This window comes from Sinocyclocheilus anshuiensis, unplaced genomic scaffold, assembly GCF_001515605.1.
Source record: "Sinocyclocheilus anshuiensis isolate Anshui unplaced genomic scaffold, SAMN03320099.WGS_v1.1 scaffold129, whole genome shotgun sequence".
Lineage (NCBI taxonomy): Eukaryota > Metazoa > Chordata > Actinopteri > Cypriniformes > Cyprinidae > Sinocyclocheilus > Sinocyclocheilus anshuiensis.
Window position 1 is genome coordinate 190,719 of NW_015537946.1, and position 20,445 is coordinate 211,163.

Genomic DNA, 20,445 nt, shown 5'->3' on the forward strand with positions numbered 1-20,445 from the left:
GGAAGGGAGGAGGACAAAAGGCCTGTAGTACAATGGGACCTGGCAATGAGGTGGGCACTTTAGGGACATACCCGGCTCTCGGGTAAAGGAACGCCCTAACCATGCCCGGGGCAAACTCCAGGCACGATACAGCGAGTACCTGAAGATCCCCTATCCTCTTCAGTGGGGATATGGCGAGTAAGAAGATCGTCTTCAGTGCGAGAAGCTTGACTGGCGACGAGGTGGGCACCTTAGGGACATACCCGGGTTTCGGGTAAAGGAACGCCCTAACCATGCCCGGGGCAAACTCCAGGCCTGACACTGCAAGAGCCTGGAGGTCCCCTATCCTCTTCAGCGAGGATATAGCGAGCAAGAAGATAGACTTAAGCGTGAGGAGCTTATCTGAAGTATCTTCGATGGGTTCAAAGGGAGCTTTGCTCAGAGCCTCCAGAACCACTGCCAGATGTACACTGTACTGGCCTGTACTGTACTGATCTCCACCAGCACACACAGAGTGGGAGAAGCTCACAATCATGGCAGGCAGCCCCCTCAAGAGCTGCCCGTGCATGCTCCACTCCCAAACAGATGACGCACAAATTGTGTGTATCCCCACCCGAGATATAACGTGGGCAGGGAGGAACACACGACTTGAAACGCCATCCGCTCGCCGCATTTTTTGATTTACTCTTTGGCATTTTTTCTCTTTTTCTCGCTTGCTTAACTTTTAACTGACTGAGTGCTTTGCATACATTCACACACACACCACAGACGCACTCGCTGAAGAGCAAAAGCTAACATGTGCGCTTGCCGGATGTGCCTTTATGCTTCCTGGTTGCTCACGTCACCCCACTTGTGACGTCTCACTGCTCCACTGGACTGATTTTACACGTGCTTCAGGATGCGGTCACGCATTACTCTTTGGCATTTTTTCTCTTTTTCTCGCTTGCTTAACTTTTAACTGACTGAGTGCTTTGCATACATTCACACACACACCACAGACGTGCTCGCTGAAGAGCAAAAGCTAACATGTGCGCTTGCCGGATGCACCTTTATGCTTCCTGGTTGCTTACGTCACCCCGCTCGTGACGTCTCGCTTCGCTTTTGGACTGATTTCACAGTACGGTGTCTCGCCGGGGGCGTTCCCAAAGCGTTAGACGCAGCTCGAGTTCCTGAAAGGGAACTGACAAATCCCTGTCTCTAGCAATATGTGCACAGACTGACATTCTGTCTGGAACAAACACAGACAAACTACAAACGGTGAAAAATCCCAGTGGACTCTCTGAACATGACTCAGACTCAACAGTGACAGTGACTTTGTATAATCAGATTCATAATTATGAATTCAGATGTACATTTTTTTGTTTTTTTCAGATTTCTAACTTATTTTCATTTTCATATGCATTCTTAACTCTGGCTCTGCCCATAGACATGTTCATAACAGATGCATTTAATTATCATTAAATGCAGAGTGCTCTTCTTGCAATATTGTGCCATAAATACAGTTAACTTTTAGAAGAGCAGTACAATTTAGTATGATTTGATCATCCTCTGGATTAAAGATCATATGCTGACCTCTGCAGGATGATATGAGCAACTTTAGTACTGTTTTTTATACTCTATTTACAGCAGCAGATGGCATGATGATGCATTCAATTCCTTATGCATTCAATTTCCATACGTAACCATTGTAGTCTGATTATGTAATCAAGAGCATTAAAGTGATTGAAATGTTACTTTTGATTTGCTTTTGATTAGTAATGCATGTCTTGTTGTCACATTGCCAGATTGGATAAATGAATCATTATTTTATTATATTATCATATTATCATATTATAGAACACTGTTACTTACCACTGAGAGTAAAAACAAGTCACCAATCAAAATGTTCAGGTTTTGAATTCTTCTCAATTGAAAGAATGCTGTACATAATGTTTAGGATGCTGTACGATTGAGATGTTTTATAATCACTCAACTACACAATTAAAACAGCTCCGACTGAAAATAATGTTGAGTTATTAGAGTTTGTCTATGGTATTTGTTACAATATTGCAGTTGTTTTATTTAAGGTGTCTTATAGAGAGGGAACATGGTGCTCCACAAACTGCAACATTAAATGCATTTCTGTATATTTCTTTTACATCTAGATTATTTGTTGAGTCATTAAATTAAACAGAAGTTGTTAATTACAAATTAATTTGTCTTGTTTAGTTTTACATGATTTTGAGAAAAATATGAATTATAATAGAATTGCAGTACTGAATCTTTTACAGATAGTGGCTTCAGTTATTTTATTGCAGTGATTCATTTATTTGGAAGTGTTTATGTAAATACAGCTGCACATTAAAACAAAATTTGAATAATGTTGTTTTTTTGTTTTTCAGGAAAAACTGAACACTGGAAAGGTCAGCAACATGAGCACATCGCTGATTTTGTGAGGGTGAAATTGTTTTTTAAGAATATTGAATCAGTACATTAGTTGAATTAGAGGTGAATTTGATTAAATTTTCCATTATAGTACATAAATGGATGTTAACATATATAAGGTAATTTAGTTAAGATTGCTTTAATGTATAAATGTGACTACTGACCAATGCTCATATTGTCTGGCCTATACCTTTCATACTCCATTTTGACTAAACTATGACAGCAGTAGGGAAGGTGCCTCCAAATCAGACCCAAATACTTTAAATAATTTGTACCCATAGCTTATGTCATAAATTTGCACACACCATCTCACTGTGACAATGCTTACCAGGCACACTTTGGATATGGAACAAAATTAACAATTTTAGGTAAGAAATACTTTTAACTATACTAATATGTAGGCCTGCATTGGAATATCAGAAAATAACAAAATATCTGTTGAGCTCAAGTGGCTGATGATTGTCAATTAAGGTTAGACTATGCTGAAATGTTGTGAAAAAAATACAGTGCAATTTCAGTATTCGATTTGAGTCCCTTTTTGACATGACAGTCGTATGCTGTGCCAATTATCAAGCCTATTTCGGTAACGGCACCAAATTAACAGTTCTTGGTAAGTACTACTTCAACTTCAGTTGGAAACCGTTACGAACTCTACTGTGCAACAATATTATGAGTTGATCATTTAAAGCAACATGATTGAAAACATAAAATGTGTCATTTGAGACAACAGAGAATGCAAAAATATCAATGAACTAAAAATAAAAAAAGAACTGTGTAGAATTAGTTAAATGTAAGGGTTATGAAGTTCAAGTAATTTTATCAGTGAGCCTGCATGCTGTGTTTTGGAAGCAGCCAGGCTATCTTTGGTGAAGGGACAAGACTGACTGTTCTAGGTAAGAACTATTTTTGTAAACGTAAAAGACTAATTAAATACAAATAATGTATTTGCTACATTCAATTACCAATGGGAATTGCATAATATAATTGAGAATGTTTTTGTGAGACTGAAGTTAGTGATACTGTCGTGATACTCTGTGCTCAAACACGCCAGCGTATTTTGGAAACGGCCATGAGCATTTGTTCAGTCTTCACATAGATAAACTTGCATTTGTGATTCTAAAAATGGGTCAGTCTTTGATGTGAAAAATAGGATAAATAGAAAGACTTCAAAAGTAAGAATCAAACTCAGTTCTAAATATGACATTGTAGGTTTATATATATATATATATATATATATATATATATATATACATATTATTATTCTTTTTTTTTTTCTTGGCTATTTCATAGGGGGGGAAAGAATAATCAAGTTATTCATAATTATGATGGGATTTGGGGATTTTGTGAATTTCTGTGAATTTCTAACAGATACAGTACTTGTCCTCTCTCCATACTCTGATGATTGTTTGATGTGGGAGGAGTCGGCAAACTGTCATAGAGACATTTTTAGGTGGAGGCATCTGCACCTGCCCAAATTCTCCGTAATCACAGAAATAGCAACATAGACTGTATACAGATAGACATAAAAAAGAACATGTGCAAGAGAATGATGAAAAATAAAGATAAAATGGGGGTTGAGGGAAGAGTGGGGGGAAAGAGAGAAAGATAATTTTTTGTTTTTGTATAATGTTTTAGCACCGTGGGGACAGGGGGCCACAGTGATACATTCCCATAGAGCTGCTGTACAAAAACCTCCCTCCATGTACAGTCAATTAGACAGAGACAATGAATACAAACACTGCAAACATTTCTAATGGATTTCAACATGAAATATTATAGATATCTATCTAGAGAAGGGTTATTCATATTTTGAGCAATTACCACATTTTTTATGAATTTGTACAAATTTTATCAGCGGTAAATACATGTGGATACTTGACGTTGGACTTGCCTGGATAATTTGATAATTTACCTTGTAGCAAATCAATGTATATTTTGGATTTACATGCTTTTACATTGAACAGCCTCCTGGGAGACAACTATTATAGAATTAACAGACTTTTACATGATCATGGGAAAAAAAAAATAGAATTCTAATGCAAATTTCGGAGTACTCTGAAACAATGTGCTTCTGGCTGGCAAGCATACTTTGGAAATGGAACAAAACTGACAGTTTTAGGTAAGTTTGTTTTAGGTAATTTAGTTAAGATTGCTTTAATGTATAAATGTGACTACTGACCAATGCTCATATTGTCTGGCCTATACCTTTCATACTCCATTTTGACTAAACTATGACAGCAGTAGGGAAGGTGCCTCCAAATCAGACCCAAATACTTTAAATAATTTGTACCCATAGCTTATGTCATAAATTTGCACACACCATCTCACTGTGACAATGCTTACCAGGCACACTTTGGATATGGAACAAAATTAACAATTTTAGGTAAGAAATACTTTTAACTATACTAATATGTAGGCCTGCATTGGAATATCAGAAAATAACAAAATATCTGTTGAGCTCAAGTGGCTGATGATTGTCAATTAAGGTTAGACTATGCTGAAATGTTGTGAAAAAAATACAGTGCAATTTCAGTATTCGATTTGAGTCCCTTTTTGACATGACAGTCGTATGCTGTGCCAATTATCAAGCCTATTTCGGTAACGGCACCAAATTAACAGTTCTTGGTAAGTACTACTTCAACTTCAGTTGGAAACCGTTACGAACTCTACTGTGCAACAATATTATGAGTTGATCATTTAAAGCAACATGATTGAAAACATAAAATGTGTCATTTGAGACAACAGAGAATGCAAAAATATCAATGAACTAAAAATAAAAAAAGAACTGTGTAGAATTAGTTAAATGTAAGGGTTATGAAGTTCAAGTAATTTTATCAGTGAGCCTGCATGCTGTGTTTTGGAAGCAGCCAGGCTATCTTTGGTGAAGGGACAAGACTGACTGTTCTAGGTAAGAACTATTTTTGTAAACGTAAAAGACTAATTAAATACAAATAATGTATTTGCTACATTCAATTACCAATGGGAATTGCATAATATAGTTGAGAATGTTTTTGTGAGACTGAAGTTAGTGATACTGTCGTGATACTCTGTGCTCAAACACGCCAGCGTATTTTGGAAACGGCACCAAACTTACTGTTTTAGGTAAGAAAAACAACAATTATGATTATAAATCGTGTGCAAATATTAAGTGGAATGACACAAAAGCATCAAAAATGGTTGGCAAAGTAATATCTTTATTATGTCTAATGAAAGTGAATGAAATGAAATTCGAGTCTTGTTTGTGACAAAGTTCTACACCATCCAAGATTTGCAAAATATTGTTAACCAGTGTGTTGGTAATATTTTTCTTTTTAGCATGTTAACTTTATTATAGCCATTGTGGTTTAGATGTAGTTTGTAGAAAGTTTTTCGTTTTTTTACAGTCGTTTGACATCAGTGCAATCAGTACAGTTCTGCATACTTTGGCAGTGGGACTAAACTTACAGTGACAGGTGAGACATTTTTGACTGAATTTGTTGGATACATATTATTAGGTGCTGAAGTTTGTGGATAATTCTTTTGGAAACAAGTCCGTAACCAGCCATTGATCAGTGTCCAGACATCCTAGACATTTTATTAGTGCATATGTGTGCTGTGTCAACTACTGCTCAGGCTCATTTTGGTGAAGGAACGAAATTAACTGTACTTGGTAAGAAACACATTTCATATTGTTTAAACGGCAATGCTTAATCAAAAATGAGGCTTCTAATCAAAATTGCTGATTACATTTATTTAAGCCGACATTGGTCAAATCTACTATATCAGAGTTAATGCATTCTGAGGGTTCAAAACACTTTATTTCATTTGAAAAGTAATTTTTTGCATTGTGGAATTAGTGATGGCATGTAGATGGTATTAGGAGTAGAGGAAGTTTTTTTCTGTAGCGTAGAATCAGTGTGAATAACAACCCTGCATACTTTGGCAATGGCACCAAACTCACAGTACTAGGTAAGACATATTTTGACTTTAGTTTGCATAGTCTTCTGCATCATAGCAAGACAACTAAGAAACATGTCTAAATTCACTGATATCATTTGACATTGGGATTTAGGAAATAATCTTATCGTTTGTAAAATAAGTATAACGATGCATAAAATTATAAGTATAAAAATCATCTTCCTCGGCATAGATAAAATGATTAAGCATTTCTGAAGCCTCAGTGTTTAGACAAACTGCAAGACTTAAGTCCATAAAGCCGGAGTAATTTTATTAGTGCCCATGTATGCTGTGACTCTGGTGGAGGTGGTCAAGCTTTCTTCGGCAATGGAACAAAGTTAACAGTTCTTGGTAAGACATAAAACAAAAGTTATATTACTAAGCTGACCTTTAGAAATATATTGGAAATATTAGAACATACTATTATTATTTCGTAATGTATGCCTAGTAGTTCAACAAAGAAAGGATGTTTTCTGATTCTTCTTAACACTTCTTAGTGTTAGACAGCATGCTTAGGCATTTGATTGTCAATTGTTATAGTGTTGTGTTCCCAAGTTACTGAAAAGAAAAACAGTTAAATATGTAGGAAAGATCTTAGGGAGGTTTCATCTGTAGCATAAAATCAGTGTGATCAGTACGACCCTGCATACTTTGGAAATGGCACTAAACTTACAGTTCTAGGTGAGTAAACTGAGTCTGTTGATGTTTAGACCTAAGGAAATGGTATTTGTTAAATGCACTATGTTGCGTTTTCAAAATAATATTCTATGTGCATGACCCAGACTTTAAAGACTTTAGCATGTGCTGTCTTGAGTAAATTTGTTAGTGCACGTGCACTGTGACTCTAGTGCTTCTCAGGCTTACTTTGGCAATGGAACAAAGTTAACTGTGCTAGGTAAGATAAATCTATTTAAAAAACAAATATGTCAGACAATATAAATGAAAAAGTCTACATGATCTTGACTATAGCTGAGGTTTTAACTGTAGCTTAGTATCAGTGTGAACACTGGCGGTGTTGCATACTTTGGCAATGGCACTAAACTAACAGTTCTAGGTGAGTAATTTGAGAATTATTTATGATATGCAAATCAGAATACTGTAGAAATGTAGCTATGTGATGTTCAATTATTTATTGATTTTAATATGCAACCTTCTAAATTATGCTGTTCGTGTTTTATATTTATAAAATGACTAAAATGAGCACACTCGAAGTAAATTATATCAATATAATCAAGCAGCATTCATGGGGCATTTAAGTTAAAAAATGCCTTGGATTTGGCACCATGAGTGAATTTGTCAGTGCACATGAATGCTGTGCTCTGGTACTTATCCAGCTCACTTCGGCAATGGAACAAAGATAACCGTTTTGGGTAAGACTATACAAAAATGTTCATGCTATTTCAATGATTGCCATAGACATGCCTACGCTAGACACTAAATCAAAATGCGCTGAATTACGTCAAATGGAGGTTAGTAACAATTTAAACATTGCTACATGAAATCTAAAATTGTATTAAGTTGAAATTAACTGAATTGGAATACTTCTCAGTAATCCTGAGATAATCAATCTTTAAAATGTCTTAAGCTAGACGTATTGAGGTAAGTAGAATCATTTATGATTTTGACTATCTGAGGTATTAACTGTTGCATAGAATCAGTGTGAACATGGGTAGTGCAGCACACTTTGGTTATGGAACTAAACTTACAGTCCTAGGTGAGTAATTTGTATAATGTTTCTGAACTTACTAGAATATTTAGAACAACACATCCTGCTTATTTGATGTTCAGGTCTAATAGGAGGTTATTTTTGACAGTGTTCAAAATGATATTGCTTTTTTTGTATATCTCTCTGATGTATAAATCACTATATGGTAAATTACTACTCATTGTACTAAAATAATTGTTCTTTAGTAGATAATTTTGTGATAGTCGCAGGGCATTCAAGTAAAACATATGCTAGGGCTTTAGCATTTGGTGTCTTGGGTAAATTTGTTAGAGCACATGCGTGCTGTGACTCTGGTGTTGCTCAGGCTTATTTCGGCAATGGAACAAAGTTAACTGTACTCGGTAAGAGAAACCTAATTTTTATAATCATGTCATATATTGAGTGGCAAAGTCTCCATGATCTCGACTGTAGCTGAGGTTTTAACTGTAGCTTAGTATCAGTGTGAACACTGGCAATCCTGCATACTTTGGCAACGGCACTAAACTTACAGTTCTAGGTGAGTAATTTAAGTATTCTGTGTCTTATGTAAAACCTTAGCAGGATATACAGAAATGTAGATATGTGATGTTCTGTTACTTATTGACTGTAATATGCAATGGATCTTCTAAGTTATGATGTCTGTGTGTTATATTTATGAAATTACTTTAAGGAGCACACTTGCCAATAAGTAATCTAAGTAAATTAATTGGATATATTTAAGCAGCATTCATTGGACATTTAAGCTAAAAAAAGGGACTTGAATTTGGCATCCTGAGTGAATTTGTTAGTGCACATGTGTGCTGTGACTCTGGTGGTAGTTCTCCAGCTTATTTCGGCAATGGAACAAAGCTCACTGTTCTGGGTAAGAATATTCAAAAATGTGCATGCTATTTCATGGATTGCCAATGACATCTTTATGCTAGACAAGGTACAATGTGCTTATGACAAACTGAAGTTAATAAAAAAATGAATATTGCTCTATGATATCTAAAATAATATTCAATTGAAATTAATCGAACTGGAATACTTCTTGTTAATCTTGAGATAAGCATTCTTTAAAATGAACTTTAAAAAAAAAACTTAATGATTTTGAGGTACAGTATTAACTGTTGCATAGAATCAGTGTGAACTTGGCTAGTGAAGCACACTTTGGTAACGGCACTAAACTTACAGTCCTAGGTGAGTAATTTGCATAATATTTCTGAACTTACTAGGATATTTAGGACACATCCTGCTTATTTGATGTTCAGGTCTAAAAGGAGGTTATTTTTTGACAGGTTTCAAAATGATATTGCTTTTTGTATATCTCTCTGATGTATAAATCACTATATGGAAAATTACTACTCATTGTACTAAAATAATTGTTCTTTAGTAGATAATTTTGTGATAGTAGCAGGGCATCCAAGTAAAACATATGCTAGGGCTTTAGCATTTGGTGTCTTGGGTAAATTTGTTAGAGCACATGCGTGCTGTGACTCTGGTTATGGTCAGGCTTATTTCGGCAATGGAACAAAGTTAACTGTCCTAGGTAAGAAACATTCAACTCTTCATGTTATTTCAATGATTGGCATTGATAACATTGGAGGTCATTAACAAAAGTAAAATTGCTATGTGCTATCTAAAATTGCTGAATTGGTATTGGATGAACTGGCAGTTCTTGAGAATCTGATTATGTCTTAAAAATGAGGTTAGATATAGTGGGACGAGTGGCACTGTTTAAATGAATCCAACTGTAGCTGAGGTTATAACTGTAGCTTAGAATCAGTGTGAACTCTGGATATCCTGCATACTTTGGCAATGGCACTAAACTTACAGTTCTAGGTGAGTATTTTGAGTATTATGTGTGAATTTTAGCGCTTAATATTTTTAATATGTTATCTAAGATTGTGGAATAGGTCTAGTCTTGAGAAATGTAACCAGATAGACTGGAATAAGTGGCAATGTTCACATGCTCTGCAGTATATTTGAGGTTTTAACTGTAGCTCAGAATCAGTGTGAACAATCTCAATCCTGCATACTTTGGCAATGGCACCAAACTAACAGTTCTAGGTGAGTAATTTAAGTATTATGTTTGATATTCATAACCTAATATTTTAATAGGATATCTGCAAATGGTGTTCTCATGAATCAGAAGAACTGAAAATATGTGCAGTCTTTAAAAATGAAGTTAGATAAAGTGGAATAAGTGGCAATGATCTCCAGTATAGCTGAGGTTTTAATTGTAGCTTAGAATCATTGTGAACAATCACAGCCTGCATACTTTGGCAATGGCACTAAACTTACAGTTCTAGGTGAGTAAATTGAGCAATCTGATATTTAATAATTTTCTTAAGTCATCTAAAATGACGGTGAATTGGAATACTTGGACTTCATCTTCATCTTTAAGAATACATAAATAGTTGGATAAGTGGCAATATTCACATGCATCTGCCTTATAGCTGAGGTTTTAACTGTAGCATAAAATCAGTGTGAACAATGCCAACCCAGCATACTTTGGCAATGGAACTAAACTGACAGTTTTAGGTGAGTAAATGGAGAATGTTGCTCTTCAAGAGCTTAAATGATTTTGATATAGTATAATATAAAGAGTATATCTAAAATTATGGTGTCAATTAGAAGAACTAGAGTTAAATATAGTAGGATAATGTTCACATGATCTCCACTCTATTTGAGGTTTTAACTGTAGCTTAGAATCAGTGTGAACTTTGGCAATCCTGCATACTTTGGCAATGGCACCAAACTTACAGTTTTAGGTAAGAATATTTGTTTACTTGTGTTTTTGGTATTTTATCAGTTTGCAAGTTCTGTGCATTTGTGGGTGAAATTGTGACAATGTCCTTTTATTTCTTAATACTGCAATTCATAATTTCAACTAAACCCAAATAAGTAAATGGTGTATGAATTAGTCACTGGCATAAGAGTAGAACACTGTCACTGTTCTACTTCTGACAACATTCTGTGCTAAAAACAGTGCTGAGCTTTGAGGTCTGAGTTTGAAGTACCAGAATTACAGGTTTAGATAATAGTCAGCCTTTAGACAAGCTATTTGCCTTACTACCACTCAAATTGTTCATAATATGTCAATGATCTATAGCATTTTTGAAAATTTGTATGCTGAGTGTCATAGTCATGCATTGTAGAATGTAATCAGGTTAAAGTGATAGGAAGAGTTTTACTGTAGCCGTTGAGCAGTGTGAACAACAGACCTGCATACTTTGGCAATGGGACCAAACTTACTGTTCTGGGTAAGAAAGAAAATAATGTTTTTTTGATAACACTTCAGTTTAGGGACCAATTCTTACTATTAACTAGTTGCTTATTAGCATGCATATTAATAGCATATTGACTGTTTATTAGTGCTTATAAAGCACTTATTAATGTCTTATTCTGCATGACCATATTTTAGATCTCTTAATTCTACCCCATAACTAAACATAACAACTAACTTACTAACTATTAATGAGCAACAAATTAGGAGTGCATTGAGGCAAACGTTGAAGTTAAGAGTTAGTTAATAAGAAGAATAACTGAATATATAGGTGATGTATAATGTGAAACACCAGCTTATAGTTCCTCTAGAACTTTAGCAACTCTTGTTGATGTGCACTATATGAATCAGTGTTTTTATAAGCATGTAATACTGCTGATATACTTTATGCTCCATCAAGTAAGATAGTTGCTATGAGCTGCATATAACTGTAAAGCGACGAGTACAGATACACCAGCGACAGTACATTAGTTGATTGTGGTTTTCCTGTTGAAGAAGCAACTGCTCTTAGTAGGAATTGTGTATTGTGCAAAGGGGTTATAAACAGTATTGTGTAATTTATTTTATAACAACAACAACAATAATAATAAAAATAACAAATATAACAATCATCATCATCAACATAAAACTGCATGATTATTTAGTTTACGTCTCAGCAGACTGAAATATCATGGGAAAATTGGTTTCCAAAATTGTTAATGTATATATGTCTATACTAATAGTTTGTTACATATGCTTATAATGTATAATATTGTTTTACAGAGCATGATATAAGAAAACCAGAAGTAGAAATTCTAAAACCCTCTGGAACTGAGACGAGCTGTAAGCAAAAAGTCACTCTTGTGTGTGTGGCCAAAAACTTCTACCCAGACCATGTGAGCATAACATGGACCGTTGGAAGCAAAGAAATAAAAGATGATGTAGCGACAGACCCTTATGCCACTCAAGACAAAGAAACAAAATTGTTCAGCATAACCAGCAGACTTAAAGTCTCTAAAAAAGAATTCAAACCACAAAACACATTCAGATGTACTGTGAGATTCTACAATGAAACAGATGTTTCCATAAACAGACATGGTGAAATCAATGGAATTGCAGGTATTTCATTAGACACAAGTTGAATGATGAAATATGAAACAAAGAAACTGCTGTCTGTGAATATAATGCATTTTACAATACATGCTTCAAGTAATTTTAATATTTTAATATTTGGGTCTTCTAATCAATTACTTTCTAATTACAGGGGGTGGATATGAGCCAGGTAAGGGTTTGCTCTTTTCTTTTTGGATGTCTATCTGCAAAAGATGAATTAGGGTCAGCGGTCAAAGGTTTATCAGTAATGTCATGCTGAATAATATGTTATGATTTGATTTTTTAATATCCAGAAGACTACGTAAAATCATCACGGAGGATGAAGCTGGCATACGGTGTGTTCATCGCTAAGAGTGTACTGTATGGTCTTGTCATCTTAGTGTATGTATGGAGAAAGGTAAGGATGATGAACTTGTAATTATAATGTATAATTTCAAACATACGTGCTGGAAGAATATTAACAACATAAGCGTTAAGTGTTTGGTCACATGTGTTCGTTTTCAGAATGTCTCAATGTTCATGTGATATTTGTTACAGGGTTCATCTGGAAAGTGAATGAACTGAACATTCCTGGATTGACGGAGTTACCAAGAAAACTCAATCCATTTACTCCATCCAGAAGAGATGCTGATTATATAACTGAAGATTCTTTCTATATTGTTTCGTTTTATTTCTCTCTTTCTGTTCTTTTCTGAGTGTGTATCCCAGTGAAAATCTGCAGGTACTTCAGATCAGATTAATCATAAAATGTTTTTTGATAATATTTGTTTTTCTTTTGCTTATTTCCTTGCTACTGTACATAGTTACAATTCGATAACAAACTACTATACTAGTAAAACAGACTTAACAGAGCTAAATATAATTCATTGTTTTTCATATTAAGATTTACTGTATTTTTTTTATTTGTTTTATACATAAATAAAATCTATAACACATGCTTATTACCCACAAAGAAAATTCTCCCTTCTTTTATAGGCATGTTGTTCACCAATTCAAGACTAATAGCTATTTTGATAGCTTTTTTTTTGCTGTAGATAATTTGGTAGAGTACATGGCACTTGCTGTTAAAGGTTTCATTCTCAGAGAGCATAAATTGTATACCTTGAATTGCTTTGAATAAAAGCACCTGCAAAATTCATAAAAGTAAAAGACAATTTGTAGCCAATAACGTTCATGAAAATGATCTCCCAACTGCTTTCAATCAAGTAACAACATGGTAACAATGATTTAACTGGTTGATTATATTCTGTTGTCTATGTGGTCTTTATATAGGCCCCCTAATGAATACACTGTTACTGGTCGCTAAAACATTGTAATTAGGAATAAATAACTTTTTACTTCTTTAGGTGAACTGTTCATCTGAATAAACATGAAAGCAATAGAAATCTCATCATATATCTGGATTATTATTTATCGGCATTTTAGGGCTCCCACCACTTAAAAAAAATTGGATAAAACAATCTACATTTTTTCTTTTGAGTTACTGAATGCTGCAGACCTGTACCCGAACATTTCTTTCTCCCATAAAGTACCTCCTCTGGCATATTTTGTTTGCAATATGATTTAAACAACACATTATGTAAAATTAAAATACTATGCATTTGACCACTTTTTAATTGCTAAATATAAGTACATAGTTAATGATTAACTGCACTTATTGGATGTCTAGTTGTTTAATATTAATTGTGGAAATGATAAGAGCAGTGAGGTTAGTTCTCAGAAAAACTCTGAATATGGTATTTGGTTTGTTATTTTATTATCCTATATTACAGTGTTTTGACTGTTCTTGGGCCCACTGTATATATTTATATTTTTGTTAGTTTTAATTACTGTTAAAATAATAATGCACATTTAAATGCACAAAAAAATCCTACATTTCAGTCTACAATACCTGCTGCTCAAAAGAGGCCTCTCTGGGTAACAGCTGGGAGGCCACTATGGCTTTCACGGTCTCAAACTGAAAAGGGGCCCCCAAAAACAGTGTACCATTGGCCATTATTAGCTGTTAGTTGTTGAGGTTTAGGTAATGAGATAAATCATCGTGTAATAGCTACGCAAAACTAGAATTTGGAGAAGGGGCCAAACTGACGGTTCTGGGTAAGTCTGAATTTGAAAACTCTTAAATTGTACTTAAGAGTACTTGTAAATGTACTTGTATGATTTGTGAAATGCAGTAAAATGGGTCATATTGTACATGTCATGGAAATGAAAAAAAACAAAAAGGATTGGTTACAGAAAACAAAAAGTACATAGACCACTAAAATATGAATGTACAGATTATTTTATCCATGTAAAATGCTTATTTATTTGTTAATGAATACATTTTTATTTATTCAGTAAATGTATTATTATTAATAATATGTTAATTCCCTATTTATTTTCAAAGAGAAGGGAGCATTTAAGAAAAAATAAATGAAGTCCATAAATACATAAATGTAAAAATAGAGGTATTTAAAATAAGTTACAGGTGTTAAAAGCATAACAACGATTTGAAACTGCACAAACCAAAGCATCTAGACATTTAATGTATATTTAAACAAAGCAACTTTATATAAGTTGTTGTGTGCATTTCTTTGGATGGCTACAGTGTTTAATCCGCATACAGTAAAAAAATAATCATTGTATAAATAAATAAATTCACCAGCCTTTGCTCTGAATGACCAATCAAAATCAAGCATTTCATTGATGCATGTAATAATTACAAGAGTAATTACAAAGTAATTGTTGCAAATGATTCTTCCTGATTATCCGCTTTCCTTCTCAAGCTGCAAACATCACTCTACCTAAAGTCAAGATCCTACCACCTTCTCCAAAAGAACTCTGTTCCCAGAACAAGACAGATAAATGGTCAACTTTAGTGTGTGTGGCCACAGGCTTTTATCCTGATCATGTGAGCGTGTCCTGGAAAGTGAATGGCGAAGAGAGACAGGACTGGGTCTCAACTGACACCTCAGCCCAACAGGACAAGACAACATTAATGTACCATATCAGCAGCAGAATGAAAATTGATGACATGGACTGGATAGATCCCAAAAATAACTTCACCTGCACCGTCCATTTCTTCAATGGAGAGGATTGTATCAATGTCACAAACACCATAAATGGTCAAAAAGGTGAAAATGCACCATTAAGCTGGATAACACACACACACACACACACACACACACACACACGTATATACCGAAGACAGTAGATATCAGTAAATTTATTCAATATTATATTTGCAGATGCCACTTCTTTAACGTATTTATACGTTGCAGTGAGAGTTGATAGTGTTTATTATAATTGCCCAAATACTTTTTCAGACCACTGTATATTCAAAGGCTGAATTCCATGAGACAACATAGAATATTGATATTTAGTTTTCTAATTAAATATCCTTTCATTTAATAATAGTTTTATTTATGTCGTAAAGTGCTGTTTCATATATCTTTATATGTTGTTGGTTTTAGTGAAGCCGAAAGGATTGAAACTGCTTGGCTTTGGCTACATCCTATTCCTCAGCAAAAGCCTGCTGTATGCGCTGATTGTGGCTGGTTTGGGCTGAATTCCATGAGACAACATAGATTATTGATATTTAGTTTTCTAATTAAATATCCTTTAATTTAATAATAGTTTTATTTATGTCGTAAAGTGCTGTTTCATATATCTTTATATGTTGTTGTTTTTAGTGAAGCCGAAAGGATTGAAACTGCTTGGCTTTGGCTACATCCTATTCCTCAGCAAAAGCCTGCTGTATGCGCTGATTGTGGCTGGTGTGGTGTGCAAACTCAAGGTAATTCCTGATAACTATAACACACAAATCACACATCAAATATGCATAAACAGTATATGAATATATAGGTATAGATGGATGGATTGATGCATGCGATCCCATAATATGATATGAATTTATTACCCTACAGTTTTCAGCGAAGAACAAACAATTACCAGAGGACTGAGATACCTTGTAACTTTGTCAGTGAGACGCCAGAAGTGACTTTCTTTTTATTTACAAATGTGTAATATGTCTGTATATTTCCTACATTTTACTAGATTCATGTTTGTTTTATTTGTGTATGACATCAAATCACACATGTAATCATGTTTTTCTTTTCTTCTTTTTTTTAAGCATGAAAGTTTAACATAGATAGTGACTGGATAAGAATGAATAACTAACAACGAGAAACTAATAAAGTAGAATGTGACGTAAACAGTTTTGTAATCTGTTTTGTGCGATGACTAAAACATTCTGCATTTATGAAATTCTGAGGCCTTTGTTTTATGAGAAACATATTTGCATGTTTTTTTTTTTTTTAGTGGAAAATCTGCACTTTTGGAAAGTGTGGGTTGTTATCTAAGTTACGTAAGAATCTTCCATTGCAATAGTATGAAATTCTGAGGCCTTTGTTTTATGAGAAACATATTTGCATGTTTTTTTTTTTTTTCAGTGGAAAATCTGCACTTTTGGAAAGTGTGGGTTGTTATCTAAGTTACGTAAGAATCTTCCACTGCAATAAGAAAAATAAGACTACATATGTGGCCTCTCTCATAATGAGTTCTAAAGCTTTTCTCAAATTCCTGGAACATTGCACATAAGAAAAATGTGAACTGAAAATAACAGCAACAACTTGATTTTGTAAATGCATATGTCTTCTGAAATAAATAACTAATACAATTTGCTTATTTTCTACTTGAAAATGTGAATAAAATCCAGAAGAGATATTCTACTTTGAATGGTTTATAGATGATTTTAAGTGCTGTACTGCTGCAGCTGAAAGCAGGATGTGGTGTCATTTCTTTGCAAGCAGTTTGGAGGTGTTGGGGAGGATGTGGTCAGAACGTTCTCGAGATGTTTGTGCTTCATCCTGCATCTTTCACACACCTGCTGCTGCACACAAGCCTCAAAGCTCATGCACGTCTACAGACTAAACCAATAAGAAACAAAAAAGAGCTGTTGGAAACTGGTGCAGAAACTGGTGATTCATTCGAGGAGCATGCTTGCAGGTTATTCTATCAACAGTCTGCACCACACACCCCCACATCTGTATTGTTTTTCTGGAACATGTTGAACTCATGCATCATGAATCAGTCGCTCACTCTGAGTAATCTGAAGCACATTGAAATGCTGTTAGTTTTTCCAGTAAATGATATTCTACATTGTGATGAAAGAGAGGGTTAATACTTCAATAAAATAATTAAAACGGGTTTTGATTAGGCCAGAGGAACATATTTAAATCATTTGAAGAGAAAATAAAAGGTTAATTTTGAATTGATTATTGCTTTTACACATAAGTCATTGGGGTTTCTGGGACAGTAAAGTCAATCTCAACACAAGGGGTACATTTTAGTGTAGATTTTGTTTTTTTTTGGACAAAAATTATGTCACACCTCTTCCAAACAAATCAATTTGAGACAGGGCCTCAAATTAAACAATAGCCTTCAAATGAACTTGAAAAGCAGTTTTCATCCCTGAGAGTTTTTGTACAGCATTCATTGTAGTCTGTCATACTGTGGGGACTGGCTGCACAGAACCAAACAACAGAACCAACATCGGTTACACTCTTGGACTCCAACACTATCTGAAGAAGCCCTGATCTGTTAGATGAAAAATCCCCCACGCTTGCTGGATCCACCATTCCTACACTGAAAGAACTGAACATCAGCTTGAAACCATCTGTTGGGGTCCAACGGTACCAGTACAGGTTTGGGTTATTAGTGCCTGTGATGGAGCAGACAACCTTCAGTGGCTCCCCTCGTTGAAGAATAAGCACCAAAGGGTTTTGGTTTACCTGAAGACCTGAGACAAAAATAATTGGAATGAGTAATTTAAGACTTAAAACTTTTTAAAGCTGGTTTTGAGCAAATCAGCAGCTTACACATAGTTTCAGGCCATTGTAATGATACAAACAAGACAGCAAAATACAACTGCACCATGAATAGCTGAACTCAGCAAAGTCTTGAGGCTTAAATAATCATGGTGTGCCTCTAGAGGTGGGGTTGGGTGGTGTAGCTTAGTGGAAAAAGATCTAGGTTGGTAACCAAATGGCTGTAGGTTTTCACCTCGCAGGGGGAAATCCATCAACTATCAGCACTTGACAAAGATACTATATAACAGGTTGGTTAAGAGGAATGTTCATAAAGTGTACTATACAGTAAGTCACTTGGATGTGCTTACAAAGAAAAAGAAGTTCACTGAAACTCAAGTTAAAAAAAAAATAGGCTGAGTGTTATTTGTTCACTTTGCTTCCATATAAACAAGGTGAATTTAGAATAAGACTGAATTGATGGCATAATTATGTCTAAGGACACATCCATCTTATTTTGTGACACTGCAGGGCATTTCTATATATTAAACTATGTCGTTTGTTTCATTAGCTCTCTGTTATGAAAATTATATTTGTAAAGTATTAACTCTGTATTTTGCTAAACGTAAATATGTGGTTGTTAATTCAGTGACAGAAATAGCACATTTACATGTCTCATTAATAATAAACATTTATCTGCAGCGAAAAACTGCATAATATAGTGTGATGGTGCGTTAAGCATATGTTGCATAAACAACTTTAACTATGAGAGAATGATATATGTCCTGATGCATCCACTTTTACCTCATCCAATTAAATCTTGTCCAAAATGTTGTTTCTAAAATTCAGATGTATTAGCACATTCCATTTTAACATGAAGCCACCGTCTTTATATTTCAGAATTCAGCTACAGCACACAAAACCATGTGTAATATATATTAGGTAGTATATATTAGTTGTTCTGTTAAGTGTACTAGCCTAATTTGTAAAAATTCTAACCAGGTGGGACAAACATTTTCTTGTGCTAACTGCTAAATAACTACACAAGCAAGGAAGGAAATCAGTCAATTAATCTATCTATCTATCTATCTATCTATCTATCTATCTATCTATCTATTGCATCTAGCCTATGGCCTACTGCTTAACCTCAACAGAACATTCAGAGCCCTTCGCATCATGGGTGCTTTCAAATTCATGTTACTTTGGTTATGTTTCATAACAACTAAATAACAAGTTAATGTTGATGTCTGAACACCATAAGCACTATAAGCAATACTCTTAAATAAATAATACTATTCATAATCCATAATAGGTCACTAGGTAAAGAACTACACAGGACACATTTTTATCAATGGCCTGGAGAGGAATAGTGGTTAAGACTGGATAGAACTGGATCCATGAGGTTACAAAAAAACCACGTGACACCACGTTTCCTTCAAAGCAACTGAGATGTTAGAGAAATCTGAGGTCTGTGAGCCACCTCCACGCTCATATACCTGCAATGTTATATTATAGTGCCATCTGTTGGATTCTTGTCTTATTGCGATTCGAATGCATGACATTTATGACTGATATTTCAAATAATCTTTCATGGTTGTTATGCAGGATTACATGTTATATAAATTATTTTCACGGGCTGCAGCTTTTTCACTGTGAAAGACCCTCTCTCAGCTACAGTCTTTTCAGCTGATTATTTATCATCAGAATATTCACCAAAATCTGGCTTGCTGTCTGCAATCATGAAGGCAATGAGTCTCATTGTTTCTCCCTGCCGCTGTCGAAACCAATACATGTACAGATAGAGTCCACCTTTAGTATGACTGCAGTCCATTTCTGCAGATTCACCTTGTGGAACCCATAATATTGGCGTCTGTGTAACATCACTGGATTCTGCAAAATAATAATATTACTTAGACATTTTTCTAGTTACGTCCAAAACAATAATAGGCAGGAACTGATATCCTACCTGAAATATGTTGCAGAATTATCAGTTTGAGGATTATTAGTATAGTCATGTTAGTTCTCTGGCTAGACTAGACGTGCCATAAATGCAGAAGCGAACTGTGAAAGCTTTAATGATGGAGCACAGGATGTGACATCACTATAACATCACTCAGTACCTTTATAGTGTCACACTGCTACACATTCAAGTATGTAAGGCATAGCGTTATAGTGCATCATTCTCTCTAAGGGTTAGGGTTGCAGTCAGGGCCGGATTTACCTCTTTTCGTGACATAGGCAAAACAAATTTTTGG

At 34.8% G+C, this 20,445-nt stretch overlaps 2 gene segments (V, D, J or C); both read left to right on the forward strand.

Annotated features, from left to right (window-relative positions):
- LOC107664045 (T-cell receptor beta-2 chain C region-like) overlaps positions 1 to 13,941 on the forward strand; it is a 29,523-nt gene extending 15,582 nt beyond the window's left edge. The window contains 5 exon segments of the C gene segment in view: positions 10,515 to 10,567; positions 12,075 to 12,410; positions 12,556 to 12,573; positions 12,698 to 12,801; positions 12,942 to 13,941. Of these exon segments, the coding sequence occupies positions 10,515 to 10,567; positions 12,075 to 12,410; positions 12,556 to 12,573; positions 12,698 to 12,801; positions 12,942 to 12,959 (529 nt within the window).
- A 1,197-nt stretch (positions 13,942 to 15,138) lies between these two features.
- On the forward strand, positions 15,139 to 15,951 carry LOC107664117 (T-cell receptor beta-2 chain C region-like; the record flags this gene model as incomplete). The annotated part of the segment is given in 2 exon segments: positions 15,139 to 15,517; positions 15,857 to 15,951. Coding segments are annotated over 2 exon segments (474 nt in total), but the record flags the coding sequence as incomplete, so codon positions are not given.
- Between the last annotated feature and the right edge of the window lie 4,494 nt (positions 15,952 to 20,445).